The sequence below is a fragment of the Solanum pennellii genome, chromosome 2, assembly GCF_001406875.1.
Source record: "Solanum pennellii chromosome 2, SPENNV200".
NCBI lineage: Eukaryota > Viridiplantae > Streptophyta > Magnoliopsida > Solanales > Solanaceae > Solanum > Solanum pennellii.
The window spans coordinates 41,230,863-41,253,838 of NC_028638.1; the positions used below are offsets into that span (position 1 = coordinate 41,230,863).

Here is a 22,976-nt window from a genome sequence, read left to right on the forward strand (position 1 = left end):
TGATAAGTAAAATTAAATGGAGCAAGTAATATATTATAATAAGTTGTGTATTTTATTTTTTGTGTTAGTATTTTTTATTGGTTTGCATGTAGTTTATAACAAAAGAAATTTGATGTTATTATTGTTTTCTGAACTTAAAATAGAAACGTTATTTTTGATTCATCCTCACAAGAAAAGGATGTAACGTATTGATTTGTAAATTATAGAAAATACATAATTATTTCATTGGATTTATATCAGTTTTTGAAATAGATACCTAAAGTTTGTGCGGGTATTATTAGCTCATGAATTTTTTTTAAAGTAGCATATATACCTCCTTTTTTGGCCATTCCAGTTGTAATAAGGCAAGTGTACAAATCACGCACCAACCCTAATCTATCACCTGTTATTCACTATTTAACTTTCATTTCTTTTTTATTTTTGCCTTTAATTTTCTATTTTATTTATTTTTTTAAATTTTTTCTCTTTTAAATTTCTACTTTGCCTCTAATTTCAGACATTTATTTTGTGAATTCCACCACCACAATTATTGTGAAAACACTCCATCATTGCACTACTTAATCACTACTATATCATGACAAATAATTAAATATGAAAATAGAACTATCTATCAAATCAAAATTTAAATCAATCATCTTCATCCTAAATCGCCTTCTTTATCTATTAGCATCACCATTTTTGATCTTTAAGTTTTAGGAAAAGAAAACTACTTAGTTAAGTTTTAAAAAGAAGAAGATAGAATCTAATAATATCACATTTTAAAATACAAAATTTAAGAAAGAATGATGATTTTTAATTTTTGGCCGATTGAAAAAGCTTCTTAATAGGTGATTCGGGAAAGATGTGAGGATTGGTTTTATTTAATTAAAAAAAAATTAAATCAACAATGCCACATGGTATTTTAACACTGATTTGAGGCCGTAATACAACTCTTTCATGCGTCCAATTTGTGAGAACACAATTGCGTTGAAATGACTGAAAATGGTGTATTTATCGTGAATATAAATAATTTCATGGATAATAGGACCCTCGCAAACTTTAGATGTCTATTCCAAAAAAAAAAAAACAAATTTAATGAAATAATTATGTATTTTCTCTAAAAAAAATAAAAATAAAATTAATTTGTATTTTCTCTAAATTATATTACAATATTTATCCGTTTTTTCAGTTTGGGGCCTAGGTGGGTGAGTGGGGTTGGGAAGTCCACTAAGTGACAAATGACAACTATATAAGTTTTACTCTCTGGTCTCAATTCGTGAAATACTTTTCGAATTTCAAAATTTAAGCTATTTTTAATTATGAGATTATCTTTTAGATATTTTGAATTGTCAATTATTATGTCTTGTAGTACTTTTTACGTAATTTATAAATATATAAATTTCAATTTAAAATTTTTGAAAATTTCATATGTAAAATTTTTATTAAACTTAAACTATTTAAATCTTGAAAAATAAAAAATGTCACACAAGTTGGGATTAAGGGAGTAAATTTTTTTTAGAAAAATAATAAAAACGGAAAAGGGCCTAAAATACCCTCGAAGTATTGAAAATGGTACACAATTACCCTCCATCCACCTATTGGCCCCCAAATACCCTTCACATCCACCTTTGGGTCCAAATTTACCCCTTCATTAACAGACCAAAATTAAAAATAATTAAATAATAATTTTTAATGACGTGGCACTCAACCATTGATTGTAATTTAATTATTTAAAATAATTTTTAACCCACCCATTTTAACTAAACCCACCCATTACTTTCCCATTCATTTTTCCCTTATTACCCTTCTCTCTCCCCAGCCCCGCAAATCCTAAAATATGAAGGGAACAGAAAAGAAAAATGTAAAGGAAAAGCACTATTACTGGTTTATCAAATGGCCTGCCTAAAGCCATTAGAACAAGCATTGCACACCATCTGTTTTTTCCTATAGTTCAAAATGTTCATTTGTTCCAACGTGTTTCGCCGAACCTCCTTTTCCAACTGGTAATTTTCTCCCCTTCCCTTGCCGTCTCTTTTGTTCTCTCGATCACTCTTGCATTGGTTTTAACAGTGTGATACTTTGATTTCTAAGGTTCCTGAAATGGAAGCTGAATACTTCCCTCCGAAGCAAGACGTAATTTTGCAGAATGAGGCACCAACTGATCTGTATATAATAGTTTCAGGAGCAGTGGTAAGTTAGTTTATAGATTTTGTGTATACTATTAAAGCTGTGTTTGTCATGTTGTTAATCAGTATGTTATATGTTATTGTTGCAGGAATTTATAGCACAGATTGAAGGGCTAGAGCAAGTATGTATATTACTACATAGTAACTATTATTATTAAGTGTCAACTTTAGGATATATAACTAAATCTCTCTTCTCAATCATGTTCCCAAACAGACAATTGGAAAAGCTGTTGCAGGAGAAATATTTGGAGACATAGGTGTTTTATGTGGGAGACCACAGCCATTTGCTGTTCGAACAACCGAGATTTCTCAGATTCTAAGGCTAAACAGGACATCATTGATGAACATTCTTCGAGCAAATCCAGAAGATGAACGGATTATTATGAACAATCTATTGATGGTAAGTAAACCAGATTATGTACTGGTAAATTATCCACTGTTGTTATTTTAAATAATTAAAATGGGTGGGTTTAGTTAAAATGGGTGAGTTTAGTTAAAATGGGTGGGTTAAAAATTATTTAAATAATTAAATTACAACCAATGGTTGAGTGCCACGTCATTGAAAATTATTATTTAATTATTTTTAATTTTGGTCTGTTAATGAAGGGGTAAATTTGGACCCAAAGGTGGATGTGAAGGGTATTTGGGGGCCAATAGGTTGATGGAGGGTAATTGTGTACCATTTCAATATTTCGAGGGTATTTTAGGCCCTTTTCCGTAATAAAAATTACTCCTATTAGGATAGGGAAAATGGAAGTGGAGCAAATTATTGTAATAACCAACTAACTGAGCTATTAAAATCTCTGCTTTAACGAGTAAATGAAGTCAATATAGTTGTACATTTCTCATTGACTTGGAAATCACGTAAAATGACTACTTATTCCCTTAATAAAAATATGCAGAAGTTTGTCTAATACAAATACAACATTTCCCTTGCTTCGCAAGTATATATCATGAATCCTCCAAATCAAAATTAGATCTACTACTATATATATAACTATGGTCAATATTTTCTTAATCCAATCAACTCTTTTAGCTCATAAAAACATTAGCCAACGATGAAGAGAGAGGATCGTCAACATGGTCTTGTTCAAACCTCCCTTTGGAGCCCCACGTCCAACTCCAGGTACTGTTTTTTTAGCTCGAACTATGTATACATATACTAAAATAATTAAAACGTAGACATTTTATCAATTTTGAATCTACTAATGATACATTTTGGTTTTGACTCTGCAGGTCTGTTAACAAGTTGAATTCCCCTCCCACAGCAGGGTTGTTCACAAAGGCGTCGCCAATGCCCTGGAACCATTCCAAGTTCACAGGCAAGTGTGGCAGGTCTAAATGCACAATTTGCCATTTACAACCAGCTGGAAAGGCTAAGGGGACAAAAAAACTGAGGGGTTGTGACATTGTTACTAACTATAGATTGATGACTTGGAGAGTCACGGATACTAGGCCGCGCTTGACCTTCTCTGGATTCTCAGGTACTAGCTGCATGTTAGACCATTTGGCTAATGATCACATGGATGATGATGATGATGATGAGTGACGAACGCACTATAACAAATGTGATATATAGTTACAAAATCACTAGCTATGACATGACATTTGTTCACTTTTCGTAACAAAAACTACATGATTTGTGTTTAAATACATTGAGGGACATACATGAGTGATGATGAGATTACTCAATGGCAACCTCAATTGGTTGTTGATTCTGTTTACTCGCCATTTACTGTAGAAGTTGAGGAGCTAAAGATGACTATGATGATGAAAGAATTAACGACTATTTGTAGCATGGAAGTTGTGTGGGAGAGGAATCAAAGGATCGAAAAAAGGAGATTGGTGTTTGGGGGAAGAAATGTGATCTTAGTACGTTACTTGGTTTGTATTTAATGTCGAATAAACTGTTGTACTAAGATTTTCTTATGTTTATGATGATTTTATTGTTGTAAGCAAACAATTATTTATATCAGAAAACATGTATAACTTGAGCATGTTCATGCCAGAACTAAATAAAGCAGGACAATCTTGCAGCTTGTGTTATATAGCACAAAAATGAGAAAAAACTGCAGTTTTTCGATTTCAAATTGCAAAGACTACTTACTGCAATATAATTTTGAAATTGATCTGGTTTGAGTGTCACCCTGAAACTTTGTTAAATTTTACTTTATGATGTACAAAGGCAGATACGATATGGAACAATGCTCACACTCGAACACTTAGACTGGACTACAGGGTTCAACTCTTCTTAAAACATGTAACGGGAAGTAGGAATTCCTTGCATATACATAGCTTTAACTTAATGTAATGAGAGACATTATAGATCTATGAACATTCAGTTGGGGGAGACTCCAAATTGATGTTGTATATTTGGGGATGCGTTCTGATCACGAGACATTACTGTTGACAATGTATGAGAATTTATCGGTTTTGGGCAGTTCTTCTTTCCTGAATACTTGTAAGAAGAACTCTTGGCTGAATATGTAGAGGTCGGATGTGACGCCAAGTCTTGCATTGTGCTGTTACTGGGATTTCTTCCAAGTTTTGGTGACTGAGGACGTTTAACCGGGGTCTGCACCAAACTAAACCATATGAACCACCGCCAAGAGAGTAGAGCATGGACAAAACCTAAACTATTCAAAATATGGATCCAGAAGGCACTTTTGGGAAAAAATGAGCTTTAGACAGTTCATTGTTTAGACTTAAGACTATAAAAAATGAAAAAAACCCGCAAGTTGATATAGTTAAATTATCATGGCTATATATCATGACATGTTTTGACAATGGGGTCTGTGTTTTCTTCAGGATTATCTGCATTGGTAATGCAAGGAGTTATGGTAGTACCTTTTTTGTGTGATTTCTTGCTGTTTCTCTTTCCTTGTAGAACTTAGGCAGGGGACGAGCTCTGAAACAAAAGCTTTGTCGAAGTTTCCTAAGCTCCATTTCAGCTTTCTCCTGCAAGCAAAAAGGTATATGTTCATATCAATTTCAGTTGCTTAATGCTTGCAATTGAAGAAGTCATGCCAAGGCATTAAGGAGTTAAGCTCAGGAAGAACCTTTATTTTTGTTTGTAGCTGAACTTTCTGTACCTCCTTTGCATTGAATTTCTCCTCAAGTTTCTGAAGCAAATTTACAGGTGTAAGATGGGATTGGACATAAGAAACATAATGAGATAATCCTGATCTCGAACATGCCAATACATATAAAAAAAAGGCCTTCCTTGTTTCCTTCTTGCAGCTCTTTCTTCTGTCCTCAGTAGAAAAGGAGTCGATAAAGAGGGAGATTGTAGTTTGTTACGGCAGGCTGTTAAAGACTTGGAACAACTGCAGAACAGTACTAAGGTAAGAGAGATCCAGTGGCACAACAAACTGACAGAATTCTATAATCTACATAGTGCAACTTGTATTCATGCCAATATAGGCCATACCTGATGTTTGATTGATTTATGAACCATTTCTTATTTTCAGTTGACATACATTTGATTATGTAGGTTTGATTTCGTTTTGATTACGATCTGATTATAGAACTATATTCTCGTAGAATCAAATGCTCCTCAACCCAAACTTCTACTATAAAGAGCATCTCAAATATTCCTGCTATGTTAGCTTTCATCCACTTAGATCATAATGGTAAAGTGCGTCTACAATTGCTAGAATGTCCTAATTAGCAGATTTACATGTTAACTCAATGCCCTTCTACCAAGATGTTGTTGTCTTTTACATGTAGCCATCTACTGTATGTAAACCTAAAATCCGAAGGTATTTTTTCGAAGATACTTACACAGATGACAATATATTCCATTTAGGACCAGTTGTTTGACTTCCTGAGGCTGATGGATGAATTGGTGTTTCCATCCTATAAAATAAATGAAAACCAAGTTAATGGTTGTTGCTGGCTGCTGCTATGAAAAAAACATGCAATTTTTTTTGCAGTCGGAAAGCTTGAAATGCCTTTTTACTACTCCCTCTATTTCAAAAAGAATGACCTAGTTTGACTTGGAACGAGTTTAAGAAAAGAAAGAACTTTCTAATCTTGAGGTTATAAATTAAAGTTATGTCAAATGTACCAAAATGCCTTTTAATTTTGTGGTCTTAAAACATGTCACGTGAAAAGTTAAAGTTAAAATGTTACCAAAAAAGGAAAGGGGTCATTCTTTTTGAAACAGACTAAAAAGGAAATAGAGTCATTCTTTTTTAAACGGATGGGAGTATGAATTATGATATAATAATACCTTCTATTTTCAGAAGATGGGGTTGTCATGGGATGTTTGACTGCACCATCTGAAGTTTCCTGCAGGTGAAAGAGAGACAAATTTTAGCACGTCCAGCATAATATTTACGAGTGTATCTTTGGCGCAATTAAAGACTTTTAGGTAATTACAAGTAAGTATCTTTCATAAGCATTAATCAGTAACCTGATATAAAGATAACTTACTTGCTACAACAAGTTAAACTAAAGTGATAATATGAGTAATACCTTAGGTACAGTTATTAGGAGGATTAGCATTTAGCGAATGAGAGATAAATAAGCAGAGGAAAGTAAGTACCGCAGGAGTCTTGAGAGGAGTTATACACTTCTTCGCGGCATTGGGAACGAGCTTTGAGCTTTCCTTCTTGAATGTGGGAGGGGGAGGAGGAGGCACCTTATCTGTCTCTTTGGCAGGAGTGAAATTCATCAATCTGCTCAAAGATTTCGAGGTTGATTTCTTTTCATTTGCGAACGCTGATTTGGGATTCTTTGTGATTGGCGTGAAATTGTTTTCTTCATTGACAAGTCCAGAAATGTTATGCCTAGCTGGTGAAGGTGGAATTTTAGACTTTATAGAGTAAACTGATGATTTAAATGAAGAGAGAGCTGTTTTTTTCTTGCTCGTTGCAGATGTAACGTCATCATCTTGCTTAGAGCTGGAACTCTGCTGAATCGACAAAGAAAATCAGTCTCCATACACCAGCATATTAATCTAGACCAATCAATCAGTTAATCAAACCATCAATTAATCAACTTCTCAATCTACGCTACATCTAATGTTGAATGCCTTGAATCGGACCCGTTACAAACAGAAAGGACGGGGTTTCGCTGCCCGGTCAGCGAGTCGGGGGGTCCAGGGGGGCGACGCGCCCCCTGGCCTGGGGTCCGGGGGGGCGGAGACGCCCCCGGCCCGACGGTATACAATGTTGTTGTATTGGGCCCTTAATTATCTGTCAATTCTGTATTTTGGGCCCAAGCCTGTTAGGGCGTAGCTTAGCACTATATATATACGCTATGGCAAACCCTATTCTGTAATTCTGTTCTTGCCTCTCCATAATAAAACTGCTCCCCCTCTTCCCGTGGACGTAGCCAATTTATTGGTGAACCACGTAAATCTGTTGTCTTATTTTTCGCGTTTATATTTTCTCGTATTATATCGAATTCCGCACAACATCTAATCCTCTCTACTCGAATCCATTTCATTCTCGTTAGACTCACACATACAAGTTACTATTAACCAGGCTAAAAAATTCTTGACACAATTTAATTTATGAGTGTAAGTGTTGGACAATGCCATCATTTTGCCTATGGTGAAGTCAAGTGATGGGCCAATATGGCCAGGGTCAGAGTCATGATCGAACATGATGCTTGCTTAATGAGTTCGGTTAAGAACTAAAGTTTCACGTCATTTCTATCAGCTACAACGTTTGGCACGATGGTGACACAGTACAATCTAAAATAGCAATTCAAGTAAAAACCATAGGAGTGAGTAGAACATGTTTACCTTCAGCAAAGGTTTCTCTGTATAGGATGTTTCACTAAGCTCTGATCCTGAAAATGTTTCTTGAGGTTGTTTCAATGAACCTACACGCGCTAAAGGGGCGGCATTTTCTTTCTCCTTCACATCAGCAACTCCTTCCATGGAACTATTTACATTGGGATCCACTGCTAGAGTATCTTGTTGGGTATTTTCTTGTTCAAGCAAAGCTGCAGCCTTTTGGGCAGCAACTTTCTTGTAATGAGCTTCAAAGAAAGCTTTTTTCTGAGCAACAGAACCTGGTTGAGCATACCTCTCTGCTTCCTCAACATAACGCTTGTGAGGGAATGCAGACCATTTATCCCATGCCAACGACTCCATGGTAAATCTCCCAAAAGAAATAGACTCCCCTAGAGCATGCATGTGGTTGCCCTGAATTTACAAGAAGAAAACATAGTTCAGGATTCAGTGTTCGTGTGTTTACTTATTCATATTTGAATTCTCTTTGGCTCCGCCAACGATATGAAAACAAAGTAATGATACCTGTTTAGCTTCATTAGGTGGTAATGCAGAAGCATAAGAGAAGGCATGCATAAGACAAGATGAATCTCCCATTACAGGACAAACAACAAAACAAACTGAGGAACCTGAAACAGTACTAAAGAATGTTACTAGAAAATATTACTAGGATTATTGTTCTGTTGTTGTTGTTTTCTCTCCCTTAATAATTATAGCATGTAAATTTTCTCTCTCACACATACACACAAACTTTTTATGGATCTCTGGGCATTTAAATTTGAAATTCAAATGGAAAAAAGTGTAAAAGAGAAACGTTGTTTAAAGGTGTAGGCCCCCTGCTTGCTGAGGCAAAAAGGAAAAAAGTTAATTCTGCTTACTTGACCAAGACAGAAAGTTTAGGTCTTTTTCAGTAGAAGGTGGGGCCTTATCGTTCATACTTCAAAGTTTAAATTGTTTTGGAAAATTTCAAGTGGCAGATGATTTTGATATTATGTTGTAATGTATATAGTTTGCAAATAATCCAAATACATTACGAGTAAGATGACGTTTTATGTGTGTTTAGGTAGATTTGTGATCATCATATTAAAGGACTGCACTTCTATGTGGAGCTCATATTGCATAGCAAGCACAAGAAAACGCAAGGTTGTGCCTTTTTGTTTCTCAAATGTCATGTGATTTGCAACAAACAAATGCAACTGACTGAACCACCAGTTGTTATAATGTCATATTTTCAAGTGAAAAAGAGTAGCATAGAAAAGCATCTGAAATTTACCAGAAGTGAAAGAGCCATCTCAAATGGCTGGACCCAAAAAAAATGCTATTATTAGCAACTACTATAGTTCAATTGCTATTTTTTCACATGCTAACAACATTCTAATTTTGCACTTACAAAAATCTAAACAGTGCAGTGACTGATCAGCAATATGTTGGTCGATGTCTGCATCATTAGAAATAGTTTCAAGAATTTCTGTTTGCAAAAAGTAATAGTAATAATAAAGGAAGAAAGTATATGCAAAGCTGTATTACTTTGCTTTGAATTAATAAGATATTGGATGTTAAAATTGCTGGATATGGAGGTCTCATAGAGGATTTCTGTTCAATACGTAAAGAAGAGGCAATGATATGAGAACACAAGTCACCAAATTTATTCTCAGATCTTCTTTATTCCCCTTTCTTGTTTCTCAATAACCGATTTCAAAAGTTGAGATACAATTTGGAAACAAAACTAATGACCCAAGAGAAATTAGTATCTTCCTTGTCATATTCATTGTTTTTCTCTATCGTCCCATCAAGCTTGTCTTCGTAACATCTACATGCCTCATCTTCAACGGGGCATCACCCATTCGTATCTCATGCTGTTTCAGCAGTCCAGAGTTGCTTAACCTGCCCATTTGCATCCTTTCTTGCAACTACTACAGTAACAGCAAACAAACCAGAGATTGAAAAGGTGCAAAACTTCATGCAATGGAATGGATATTTTAACACTCCAACTGGGAATGGACTTGGAAGCACTGTATGTCATATGCAACTTCCATTGTATCTTTCGTTTCAACTGGAATTCTGCTTTTGTGCGTTGTAGTTTCATCGGATACATCAAATATGCATTGCTTATAAAATGCCACAAATTTGAGTGCACATATGACAATATATGAAAAGCTAGTCACTTTGTTAGGGTCTGTTTCTGTACTGCTACTGCCACTTTGTGCATGTGCGAAGATTGTCTTCTAACCATAAATACTGTATTTTATCCATGTACAATTAGCATGTTCAGGATGTGTTTAACACTCACTTTCTTCTGGGAGGATCCCGGCTAAGTCCATGTTTCTTTAGAGTTTTGACGTAATCTCTCATGAGAGTGAGCTTGTTGCTCCCAAGATGGTAGAGGTAGTCCCACATGAAAATGCCAGTCTTATGCAAGTCATCAAACAATTACCTTGGATGGAACCAAATGGATGACATTCCCCAAAAAGCAAAAGAGACTCCATACTGAAGACAAAAGAATGTGCTTTTATTACCTCAACCCATAATTCCAACAGGTTTAGAAGAAGTGATCCGCGCGTGTCACCTCCCACATATGACCTGATCCACAAACACAAAAGAAGTGGAAATTTGAGTATTATAAGAATTCTTCAAAGACTAGATAAAGGCTAAAGCTACCCATATGATAATAGTTTATCCTTGGTAACTGATCGAATGAAAGCTCACAAAGCTTCATTGAGTGCTATTAGAACAGGATGACGAACTTTCTATTATGAAACAGCACAAGAACCAATAAATCATCTAGGCATGGTAAAAACTAAATTTTCATGTAGTTACCTTCTCACCACCAACTGGTCTAATTGTACTATCAACAGCTGGGCTAGATATTCTCAAATACTCAGCAGACAAATTGTACACACTATCATTGTCCAACTCCACCTCTACCTATAGAATATTCACCAAACAACATGTCAGCCCAAGTTCTATTCTAAAAGTTGAAGTGAATATGTACAAAACACCTACCATTAGGGACTAAATTAGAGTAGATATTGGAGAACTTCCCAAAAGAGCAGCATAGCAGCTTCCAAATGAGGCAAATCAGTATCAACATTGTGTACTTAAATGAAATCTTTAGTCCATTTAATATGGTTCATGAATTTTCTTGATTATAGTAGCATTCATTCTATAGCAACACAATTAATAAAAAGGAAATGCTTCATCACTTCAGAGAATTGGCATGGTTATCTATTTTAAACCCAAAAAGTGTCGGTAATTCAGGTTATACTTGAAACAGGCAAGATTAGAAGAAAATACAATTCTCAGTAAAATACACAACGATGGCCTGAAGGTTCATATGCCTCAAGGCTAAGCATATAATGCTAAGAAGAGTGCAAGTTAAGTGACTTACTGAATTCAAAGTAAAAAAGTAAAGTGGTTATTTACCACGGGGGTACATTTGTAAACAATTAGCCCAATCTGTTTCCTCAAGTTTGAGTCATAGGAGGGTTAAACAACTTACTCCTTAAGTCCAAACCCAAAGCCCAGCATTAGTTTTCCTAATTATACTTTCCAAAGTACTCTAAGCTCCTCATACAAGCATAATCATCACAGATTTTTTATTAAAGATCATCGGTGTTCTATTTATTGATTTTACAGTAGCAAACTAGCAATTGCACGCATCCAAGACATTTCAATAAGTCTCTCCACCCACAGATTACTAATTGATAGAAAACAGAGATATGTATGTTCATACTACTGTCCTTAAAACCCATAACCATTCTTTGGGTAAATTATTTTCAAGTGGAAGCTTTATAGTAAGTTTTGGTTAGACAAGTTATAAAATGGCATAAATTTTTAACTAAAAGCAGGACTCAAATGATTTTATTACAAAATATTAGGTATAATACTTTCAGTAAGCACACTTGTATGAATTATTGTTCTCAAGGGATTATGAGGTGATAACTCTAGCTAATATAGTTCTTGACAGTACGCCAATTCATTGGTCTTTGAGGCTACATATTCAGCTCTCAAACTGATATGAAGTGCATTTTCAACAGTATTTATCTTTGTAATGATACTACTGTTGTTTCTAGACAATACCAGTTAACTCCATCAAAATGATACTGAGGAAAAGATAGAACTTGAAGTCTTCTACACCATAAGCAAAACTTAAAGTTTAACGATCCCAACAATTCTATATTCTGGGTACTAAAAATTCCAAGAGAAGACATGGACAAACTCAGCAAATAATAGAAGGGCAGTCCGGTGCACTAAGCATCCGCTATGCACGGGGTTCGTGAAAGGGCTGGAACACAAAGATCTATTGCATGCACTCTTACCCAACATTTTGGCAAGAGGTTGTTTCTACAGTTTGAACCCATGACGGCATGACCTCCAGGTCACATGGAGGCAACTTTACCAATTACACTAAGGGCCCTTCCAATACACTCAGAAAATCCACAGAAAAATAAACTTTATTAATCTTAGTATTTATCATTGACCCAAAATTAGTAAAAGGACAGATAAATTCATCAATCAATTACACCTCAATCACAAATTTGTTCGAATTAGGTATAATGTTATACAAAGAAAAAAAAGGAACATATAGGAGGAGAAAATCAATAGAAAGAACGTACAAATTTAGGAGCATGAAGACCAAATCTGATGAGACGTGGGCAACTTGCAGCAGTCCGTATGCTTCGAATAGCTCTTTTTTTTTCTAAAGAAGGAAATTTCAGCTCTACTCCAATTCATATATTATTAGCTTATATCCACTTGCACAATAGAATATCATTCATATTGACTATACATCAAAACAACAATCAAACATCCCCAGCAAGTTAATGATACAGACATAATCTACTTTTTTGTCAATGAAAAATGAAGATTTCAATAACAAACAGAGTCAAATGATAATGGGAAAAGCCTCTGTTGGGACATATGTTCAAAAGGGAAATCCTCTGTACAATTGTTTCTTGGAGGATTCTGCCAACCTTCTAACACGTTTAACTCCTGTATAGTACTCCATCAATTCATGAGCCACATCTTCCGGATGGCAATTTATAAAGGCCTTGATGAACCGCTTTTCTGTCATCCTCATTGCTCTTAACAATGAAGGACCTTTCACTCGAGGAACCAGACCCATATCATCTAGCTTTGCCCCCAATAAATACCTTGGCTTTATGGCAGTCTCCAAATTCAAGAACAGCAAACACGGATTATCTTGAACCAAATTTGCAGAAAGCTTCATTGTACCCAATAAATAAGTCATGTTTCTCTGAACCTTATCAACAGACAATGTTAACAAAAATGGAGACTTTCCAAAAAGCCTAAAGACTTCATCTTCAGTAAACCCATGTTTCTCCAAATTAGCCACCTTCTGACGGATAGTCTCGGACCGCGAAATAGCAAACAAAGCAACCACATGTTTATACATTGTAGTACCCTTTTCGACACCGGTTCTTCGAATATAATCCATCTTCTCATCATCCAAAGAGGTTCTTGGTATCAGAGTTGGTCGAGCTAAAAGCATGGAAACTAACTCACTTCTGCTAAGGCCCAATTGTTCATAAAATGCAACAATTGGTTTAATCTGCTTATGAAAGTCATAAGTAAGCAAAGACGGATTTCGAACAATGGCCTTAAGAAGAATTTCTTTAGTACCAAACAAAGTCTCAAAAAACTCAAGGCGTTCTTCCAAGCAACGATTAATCCGACAATCAAGGAAACGAGGACGGCAATTAATAATCCTGGTGAGATCAGAGGATGGTAAACCTAACTCACTCAGTATTTTAAGCTTTGAGTCAAGGAGTTTGAGTTCCATTCTTTGCAAAGATGGGCGTCGCTGAAAAATCTTGGAAATGTCATCGTCGCTACAACCCCATTGCTTAAACAAATCTGCTGAGTCTTTCGGAGTACTACTGAGTTCTTCTTCTGTTTGGTCTTCTGGGGATTTTTCAGGAGAAGGCAAGACAGCAGCTACTGTGAGCAATCTGAATGAGTAAGGGTTTAAGGGATTTAGGGTTTTAGAATTGAAAAACAAGTAACGAAATTGGGTAAAAACATTGAACTTAGCTGCTTTCATTATTAGGGCAAAACAGAGCAAAATGAAATCTGTAAGAATTTTGGTCAGAATGGAGGAGACGATGTACGCTCGATATGAATTGGGCCGGGTACCCGATATAGTTGTTTTGGACAAAGTGCACAAATAGCCAGTTTTAAACCACTATTTCAGACATAGCCAAAAGATCCTATATTATTACAAGTTTAGCCGCTTTTAAATCAACTTCAGTTGGGCTGAGTGAAGTTCAGACATAGGCAGGCGTGTTTACAACAACAACATATTCAGTGAAATCCACAAAGGGTATGTAGAGGATAGAGTGTACAGGAACCTTATCAATACCTCGTGGAGGTAGAGAAGTTGTTTCCAAAAGTTCCTCCGCTCGAGTACAACAAATCCAAACAATGTAGAAACACAGTCAATACACGGTGAACAACAAGGTAGTAGGATAACAACCAAAAGCCTTAGACAATAATAAGTCAAATCTTAACTACCTACTATAACCTTCTGCCTTTATTCGTGACCTGCATACCTTCCCATATAAGGTCCATGTCCTCAATAGGCCGAAGATGTGTTATATCATGTCTAATCACTCTCTCTAATACTTCGTTGGATAGGCAATTGTGTTTCCTTTTCAATACTAACATGAATTGATTAAGCTTTACTCTCATTTTTCCTATCAATGTAATTGAATGGTGTTGAAAACATATTGGATCCTTTTGTTCAAAGGATGCCAACTCTCTCATATGAGAGCGAAAAAGGAGAAACTGACTCATAACTCAATCAGTTTTTTATAGTTCTCCAAAAAAAAATCATTTTTTTGAACAACATTACTAGAGATTTGCTCTATTATATTCTTTAGTGAAGAGTTTTGCTGGATTGTTCCTCAGTTAGGAATTATCAAGAATCTTATAGTCCTACTCCTTTATTAGTTTATTGGCAGGCAAGAATGTTTTGTTCTTTGAGGTGGTTAGGATCTGAATTTATATGTAGATAATAATGCAGAAACATACTTGTGTTTCATTGTGTCATTAACATATTCATTGAATTTTCCATGCATACAAAGTTGGTTCGTTGGTGGACGAATCTAATTTAAAAAGTAAAAGAGTTCGTTCATTACTGGCTCCACATTAGGAAATCTAAATTTATGTTCCTCTCCCTCTAACACGAATGTTGTTAATAGCTGTTGATGCCATGGCCCTCAAATTTGCTCTGGCTAGAGCAAGAGCATTTTTATACTGCTCGTCAGTGCGCCTTGTCCTAAATGTCTCCTTGTGCTCCTCTCTCTGCAGTTGCAATGCCAATGCAGCATCCTCATCTTGGTTTGGTGGTGATTCTCTCCTTGTACTTTTCCTAATGTCTCCATTTCTGCTTGACGTCCCAGAAGGCCTCACATTTGGTCTTCTCATAGAGTGAGAATTCCGTAGTTGTGCATTTTGAGATCCAGAGTCTGGACAATGTAACGCTAGGATCCTATCTATTCCGCTTCTTGAAATAGGGTGGAAGTTCATTTGCTGTGGATTTCGTGATCCAGAATCTGAACTATGTAACACTAGGACCCTATCTATTCTGCTTCTTGAAATGGAGTGAGAGTTCCTTTGCTGTGGATTTCGAGATCCGAAATCTGGATTACGTAATGATGCTAGGGCCCTATCTGTACTGCTTCTTGAAACATCAGAATGACTGGCAACTATTCTTGCTGGATTTTGATGCTGAACTTCTCTACTATTTAAGGCTCCAGCTGCTTTTCTTGCTTCTACTTCCTTAGGAAATAGAAGTTGAATTGTATTCCAAAGGACTGTGTTTACAGTACAAGATCTTCCACTGCTGCAAAAATCATGTGTTATCACCTCACACCAATTCTAAAAAGTTTGAAGTTTCGCAAACCTCAAATGAATAATTAGAAGTATCTCAATATTTCAATTTGTTTGTCTGGTTTTGACTTGACACAGAGTTTGAGAAAGTACATAAAACATTTGAATCTTATGGTCTTATGCTCTATGTATCGTCAAAAAAGGGAAAAAACATTCTTTTTGAAACAGAGCAACAAGAAAAGTAAAACAAACAAATTGAAAGGGAGGGAGTACCTGATAAGCTGTCTGCACTTGGGACATCGCGTCCCACATTTGTCAGCAGAAGATTGCAAACACTTCCTACAGAAACTATAGACATGATTGGGACAATAAGTCAGAACATATAACTGGAAATTTCTACAGAGTATTGTTCTATGAATCTGAGTTGATGTGAATGTCAATACCTGTGTCCACAAGGCGTGGTACTCGGCTCAAAACAAATCTCCAAACAGATCTGCAAATACAATTGAACAACACTATAAGATGAAATTGGAAATGTCAATAACAAGGCCATCAGAATCCAAGAATGAACACTCAAAATCTTACTGCACAAGAAAGTTCTTCACGAAGTAGATCGGTACAGAGAATGGCTGAACCAGAAGAGAAAACACAAGAGCCGTGTTCTTCTGATGCTTCAACTCCTTCCTTATCTCCTTTTCCAGTGAATTTTTGCTCTAGCTTCTTTTTCTCAGTTTCTGCTCAAAAGTGTAATGAAATTATTATATTACTTGTAAGTTGTAACATGTTGAGATTAAGATTTACTCATTAGATTTTGGCTATTAGAGAACCTAGAATGAAACTTTAGCATTGGAGAACCTTAAGTTTGTCTCAAATGGTTGAGGGCTTAGAATGCAACAGTTCCAAAATCAAACAAAATGGATGATAAAGGTTCATACATAAATTGGGACAGGCAGTAGTAGTAGTAGACCAGTAATTGTACATCTTTACAAATTATAACAGCAAAAAAATACAGATTTGAGAAAAGATAAAGAAAACCTGTTTTTGCAGAGTCATCATCATCGAGATCAATAAGAGCAATGCGTATGGAAGCAGGGCTAGTCTTCTGAGCCCTTCGTTTTCTAAAAAGATCAAAACTTTTGAGACTTCCCAATCACCCAAGTAAAAGTATTTCTCAGAATTTAATCAAAGAAAGTTCAATTGACAGCTTAATTACCTTCTGGAATTCGTAGGCGGAGTCACAAAATGCTGCAGACCAGTAAGTTTCTTTTGTTTATGCTGGCGATCAGGAGTTTCTTCTACAACAAGACTAGCTATGAGAAGTGCTTCTTCGTCCCAACCCGCCATTGCAGCCACTGATTTGAATCTTGGGCTGAACAATGTCTCCCGTTTTTCTCCATTAAAGGTTTTCAGATTATGGGGACTCTTCCTCAACTCTTCATTCACCATTTCGTATTGAGATTACCCTCTGTTTCTTAGAACTTTGATTGCTCAGATTTGCTCCAGAGAAAATGGATACAGGTTTTTGGCATTAACGGTCAAGTATTTACAGTGCAACGGCTAGTTTTTCTCTATTTGTTTTTTCACGTTTTGTCCTTGTGGTTTAGGTTTTATCTCTAGTTTTAGTCCATCTATTGCAGTATTTAATACATTTTGGCCTTAGATTTTCACTTTTAACTTAAAAGTTGGTCAAATCAATTTTTAAGTAGTTTTTAGCCCCGAAGAGTTTTTGGATATTTTAAAAAAATAAAGTTAAAAGAAAATCCTTTAAGGCTTTCCATTTTATAACTATAAAATAATTGAAATTTGACTTTTTAAAAATTACTTTTAAGCTAACAAACTTGTGCTCTCATAAGATCGAGTAATTATGTCGAGCCATAAAGTCCATTTTCATGAGAAAATCAATACTCGCATAACCGCGAACGCATCGTGTCATAGAGAGTGTTGCGGGTGGAGCGAATAAGCATGGAGTCTTACTTATGAAAACCTTTTTTGAAAATAGGATTTCTTGCAACAAGTTCTGCATGCAAAAATTTAACTTCTTTAACCTCCATCTGCAATTTTTGAGTGAAAATACAGTAGTTTTACAATTATTTTTTAGAACATAACCTTTTTCGTTTTACAACCACGATGTTTAGGTTAGCTTGCGCATGTCGCAACTAATTGCATTGATACCTACTACTGAGCATCAATATCCCCTTCCCATAATTCAAAATCATAGTCCCTTTAAATTTTCCAAGGTTTGCCTATTACAAACAAACAATAACATACATAACTAAAGAGAATATGATGTACGCAGACCCTGTTTCTACTTTTGTTGGGTAGAAAAGTTGTTTCTAATAGACCCTGAACTCAAAAGAAGTTTAATCAAAGCCAAAAGGTTTGCCTATTATTGCCTAGTGAAAATGAAATTCAACTGCCAACAGCTAGCTGACATTCACCAGCAGATATGTTTTCTATGAGAAGCTTAATGGCCAGCAATGGTAAATTCAAAGAGTAAGGTCATTCGACATTGTGTGCCTTTATCCAGAAGATTATCTACAGAAACATTTCATGCCAAACATACATGTGATAATACAGACTAGAAGGAAAACTAGATGCAAAAAAAATAATCTTAAAGCTACCTGAAGAATGATGTTCATTCAATCTCATCACTTGTAAATCCAACAAAAAGAATACCAAATTAACTCCAGCTACTCCTGCACTTGCAGAATATAAAACCTTGAAGCGCTGTCACGCAATTCCATATGTACAGTCGTTGCATGGGAATCCAAATAGAGCCAGTATCCATCTGTTCACTGAGAGACCTGGGAAAGCAACTTTAAGGAAAGTATCATGGTATGAACAAACAAGGAGACGTGACTCATCCACCTCCTTTGAGACGATTCCCACCCTCGATTAGCATAGAGGTCAATGAAGTAACAGTGAGACATACACCAGTCTCTAGCCTGTGGATGAATTGGGAGTTATCCTATGAGAGACTAGCACTGCCTCATTGCTAGCAGCTTTCATTGCTGCAATCTCCTCTAACCGTTTCCAAGTCATTTCACGTTTTGTCATGTCCTCTTCTTCATGAGCCTGATCTTCTTCAAATTTGCGCAAACATTCTTCAAAGAGTTCAGGATCAACATCAGAGAAGATTTTGCGGACATTCAATGTCAAGCTTTGTACTGCCTGATTCCAGTGGCCTCTTGCATTCTTTTCCAAGGCAGGAAAGATAATTGGTAATATAACTTTACGATTTTGTTTGATTAGGTTCTCAACATGATCATTGTTCCACAGGAACAAAGCCCTCTCAGCGACCTGTCAATGCAAAGATTTTGAACAGAGTGAATATGAAAAACAATGTCACACGGAGAGAGGGAGGGAGGGGGGGGGGAGGGTGAAGGAAGCTGTAGATGTATGACCAAATGGATCCATTTCTATCTCATTCTACCAAGTAACCACACTACATATTTTTTGGTAACAAATGTAAATATTACCATTAACAACCAAACCAATACACCTAAAGAGCACCCAACTCCACAACTACCTTCTAGGAAAGGGATGGATGAGTTAAGCCTCCAATATATCTCCTAATTACATGAAAAACTGTTGAATTAAAGAGCCACATCTTTGGTCTTTCCTAGTCTTTCTAACCATATCTAACCTAACACTGAAACTTAGGTTGATCTGTGTATTGTTGCATCTGTAGTCACACCACATGATATGTCCATTTATCATTGGTTTTATTATAATCATAAATGTTAGAGCATATACTTGTCCTTATTGGTCGTGTAAGAATTTTTAAAAGGATTTATAATGTCCTGGGTCACTCCACTAATAGTGTCACAGTTTTGAGTTTGATGCTCACATTTAGTTCATACAATATTATAACAAGCCTAAGTAAGCCCATTTCACAACCATCTTCTCTCTACCTAGGGTATTGCTCTGGTCTTCTCTTTCAAACTCAAACCATCAAGCCGCTTTGGGATTCTCTCAATTTAGTTCAATCCATCGAGCCACTAACTTTGCTCCACCACCCACTCCTTAGTCTGTTAAGCCTACTCTCTCTCTCTCTCTCTCTCATCCGCTACTAGAAATAGAGTTTTTCCCACCGCGAATCAATGGGAAATTAGTGCTATAAAACATGATTTTCCCACTGAACCAACTCCATGGGAGTTTGGATGGTAGGAAACAAATTCTCGCTGGAACAACTGGGAAGCTTCCTATTTTTACGCTACTCTTCTTTTCTCGCTGATTCTATCAAAATATTTGTATGAATAGCCACTAAACAAATTTCAGTGGAAAAATAGTGGTTTTTTAGTAGTTATCTCCAGGCCCACTTCATCTTATTGAGCATACTCTCTAGAGTCTCTCCTACTGCACATCCACCCTCATCCTACTCCTACAAAAGATCCACTCTTCAAACAAATATTAAAAAGGAAGTTTTCAATTCACGTGTAACGTGAGAGAGTGTTGGAGCACACTTGTCCCTCATCGGTTATGTGTTATATAAGGGTTCCCTAAGTAGTTTATAAAGCCGTGAGCCGCTCCACTCATTGCCATAAGGTTTTGAATTGTATGCTCAGATTATGTTGGAGAGAGACATTCTATCAGGTTATCCTAGAAAGCAACAATAGAGAAGACACGTCATCTCTAGCCTTGACCAAAATCAAAGCAGCAGGTTAGAGTGTCTAAAGGAGAAACGAAATTGATTTGATCAAGACAGGTGAATCCATGATTTGAACTTAATGGAATCGAGTTCAAAATTCAACCACAAACCATTTGGTTTACTGGGTTCAGAATCTATTATTTGTACCTATTTAGTGAATTATTCTTATATATATACATACCCTGAGCTAATGCTACTGGATTCAGATGAACTCATAATTCTAACACAACATCAGCCGCTGGATCAGGAGACATGACCAAATCCTGTCTGATTTATAACACATAGAAATGCCAGAGGATTGACGAGAACCACCTCTCTCTTCTCTCTCTCTCTCTCTCTCTCTCTCTCTCTCTCTCTCTCTCTCTATATATATATATATATATATATATATATTTCTGGCAAGAGGAGTGGAAAAGGATGTAAGATGCTTACATAGGTAAAAGAATATCCTACGAATTCTAGCTAGGTAGATAATGAGCGACATAAACAACTTCTAAGAGAATTAAGGACTAAATTTTGGTTGGTGTTCTCCATGTTATCCAGTAGTTATGCTTTAACTAGATCAGTTCTAAAATATTCCGAACTGTGTCCCCCTCCAGGGCTCCCTGGATAGGAATAAAATCAAGGAGAAGTATTAGCATTAACTCATTTCCTATGCTCCATAAGAATGTGATGCTAAGTCATCTCATTTATGCATTACCTCCGCAATTGTTCTGTATCATAAACCTGTCCTTATGAAAGCTTTACTGGTCTGCAGAGATATTTATGTGGGGACAGGATACATTTAATACTTGAAATGTTGCAGTGTTGCATCCACAAGGCCATAATTTTGGAAGACAATGCAAGAGGTTACTCCCTATTGCCTAGGTTTTTGAGAGGACAACCAGTAGACAGTAATTTGACTCAAAGAATATCTAATATTTAATAGACTATGAAGAAATTCTTCCCTGTTGTTTATTACTCCCAAGGTAGGGGTAAGGTTTGTCTACAGTACACTCTACCCTCCCAGACCCATTTGTGGAATTGCACCGGGTTTTTTGTTGTATATCATTCTTTCTTGAAAGATGGATCTACCAATGGAGTACTGATAAAGAGTACATCAAAGAGGCAGAAAAAGTGGGTGGGGGTTTTTTTTTTTTTTTTTTTTGGGGGGGGGGGGGCGCTAACAGGATTTCAAGAACTCTGGGTGAAGTTGCTTCAAACCAAAGAAAGCAAATCTAATGCATGATATGTCACTATCTTTACATCATTCCCTAACCTATCAAGCTTCCTTGAAAGCCACTAACTTGACGCATCATCAATTTTGGACTAGATCCTAAGACATTAAGAAAAGTTCAACAACCCTTGGAAGATATCCCAATTTTCTGCAAGTTTGATCTATAATTACATATCTAGTAACGCACATAAAGCTCAGACGAGCGTCAGCAAAATCACTCTTATGATAGATAAATTCATTTATCGAAATTAACAAGCACTGTCAAATGCTTATGTTCCCCTTCCACGTTAACCATCTATTAAGTGATGCTGTTATAGTGGCAGGAGTAGCTAAAGACAGTAATGGTAGAAAAAAAGAGCTTGGTGATACAGAGTACAGACAGATGTAATGGCCCAAAAACAGAAAACAATAATATAGATTCAATGGTATGGAAATAGAAGGGAATAATTTTTATACATTCTTTTTGAAGTGAAGATAAATATTTAATTTGATCTTCTAAGTTAATATTATTGCACTTGCAGAGTTTACCTCTTAAATGTACAATCAAACGTAAGCGAAAGAGAATAAACATATCAATAGGTTGAAATAGTTGAACAATGACAGGGGAGGTTGTGGCTAATTCAATGACAAAGCATTCAAATATTTAGTATCATGGATACCTAAAAGCCACATACAAACATAAGATTTTCCGGAAGCACAGATATAAGGGTGTGCTGCTCACTACCTATTGGAAGGATTCGATAGTATGATGAGGGTGGCTACTCAAAACTCATGGCTGCAAGAATTCAAAGTTGGCAGTATCTCAGGGTGGATACGCAGATTCATCACTTGCTTTATGCTGATGACACTGTCATATTAAGCTAAGGAGGAGCAAATTAGAATTGTCACAATGATCTTGGTAGTCTTTTTGAGGCAGTCTCAGACTTGGCAATCAATTGGAGGAAGAGTCGTATATATCCCATCAAAGAGGTTGCAGAGATCCAGGCCATGGAAAACAATTTGGGGTGCAGAATTGAAAAACTCCCAACTGTTTACCTAAGTATGCCACTTGGAAATAACCATAAAGGGCTAGTGATATGGGATGGTATAATTGAAAAAACTGGAAGGAAACTGGCTAACTGGAAATCTCAATATCTATCTTTTGGTGGGAGAACCATTCTGATAAACTTTGTACCAGACTCTTTACCTTATGTTATGTCCCTTTTCCCTATGCCGGCCAAAGTGGAAGAAAGACTTGATAAATTAAAATGGGACTTCCTTTGGTCGGGAATAAAGGTAGGTAATAGAATACATCTTGTCAAATGGCAAACTGCTTTGCTGAGTAGAAGCTTGGGGGGGGGGGGG

The 22,976-nt window shown here is 36.2% G+C and overlaps 4 protein-coding genes across 9 annotated transcripts in view; 1 reads left to right on the forward strand and 3 right to left on the reverse strand.

The window, feature by feature from the left end:
- The first annotated feature begins 1,825 nt into the window (after positions 1-1,825).
- LOC107009358 (potassium channel KAT1-like) lies at positions 1,826-3,544 on the forward strand. Its single transcript, XM_015208680.2, has 6 exons — positions 1,826-1,982; positions 2,071-2,169; positions 2,255-2,287; positions 2,380-2,565; positions 3,202-3,291; positions 3,402-3,544. The coding sequence occupies exons 2-6, from the start codon at positions 2,080-2,082 to the stop codon at positions 3,408-3,410; spliced, it is 408 nt and encodes a 135-aa protein (XP_015064166.1). The 5' UTR covers positions 1,826-1,982; positions 2,071-2,079; the 3' UTR covers positions 3,411-3,544.
- A 682-nt stretch (positions 3,545-4,226) lies between these two features.
- Positions 4,227-12,828, reverse strand: LOC107009359 (protein WVD2-like 7). 5 transcript variants are annotated; one of them, XM_027914762.1, is made up of 12 exons: positions 12,528-12,828; positions 10,915-10,972; positions 10,729-10,836; positions 8,437-10,491; positions 7,921-8,325; positions 6,715-7,083; positions 6,400-6,458; positions 5,949-6,023; positions 5,389-5,491; positions 5,225-5,287; positions 5,013-5,123; positions 4,227-4,740 (listed from the first exon to the last, which is right to left on the reverse strand). In XM_027914762.1, the coding sequence occupies exons 4-12, from the start codon at positions 8,506-8,508 to the stop codon at positions 4,504-4,506; spliced, it is 1,494 nt and encodes a 497-aa protein (XP_027770563.1). In that variant the 5' UTR covers positions 8,509-10,491; positions 10,729-10,836; positions 10,915-10,972; positions 12,528-12,828; the 3' UTR covers positions 4,227-4,503. The 5 variants fall into 5 exon arrangements, with proteins under 5 accessions (XP_027770563.1, XP_027770560.1, XP_027770559.1 ...); XM_027914759.1 differs by lacking the exon at positions 10,915-10,972; XM_027914758.1 differs by having other exon boundaries at positions 10,729-10,972.
- Positions 12,829-14,943: 2,115 nt separating this feature from the next.
- LOC107009516 (breast cancer type 1 susceptibility protein homolog) lies at positions 14,944-17,439 on the reverse strand. Of its 2 annotated transcripts, none has more exons than XM_015208861.2 (6): positions 16,979-17,439; positions 16,801-16,883; positions 16,351-16,499; positions 16,209-16,258; positions 16,039-16,113; positions 14,944-15,775 (listed from the first exon to the last, which is right to left on the reverse strand). In XM_015208861.2, exons 1-6 carry the CDS (start codon positions 17,209-17,211, stop codon positions 15,097-15,099), a joined length of 1,269 nt encoding a protein of 422 aa, XP_015064347.1. In that variant the 5' UTR covers positions 17,212-17,439; the 3' UTR covers positions 14,944-15,096. The 2 variants fall into 2 exon arrangements, with proteins under 2 accessions (XP_015064347.1, XP_015064346.1); XM_015208860.2 differs by having other exon boundaries at positions 14,944-15,778; positions 16,979-17,438.
- Positions 17,440-18,214: 775 nt separating this feature from the next.
- LOC107011289 (serine/threonine protein phosphatase 2A 57 kDa regulatory subunit B' theta isoform-like) overlaps positions 18,215-22,976 on the reverse strand; it is an 8,306-nt gene continuing 3,544 nt past the window's right edge. The window contains exon 4 of the mRNA XM_015210710.2: positions 18,215-19,065. Within this exon, the coding sequence (XP_015066196.1) occupies positions 18,706-19,065 (360 nt within the window). The 3' untranslated portion in view covers positions 18,215-18,705. The remainder of the gene's footprint in view (positions 19,066-22,976) is intronic.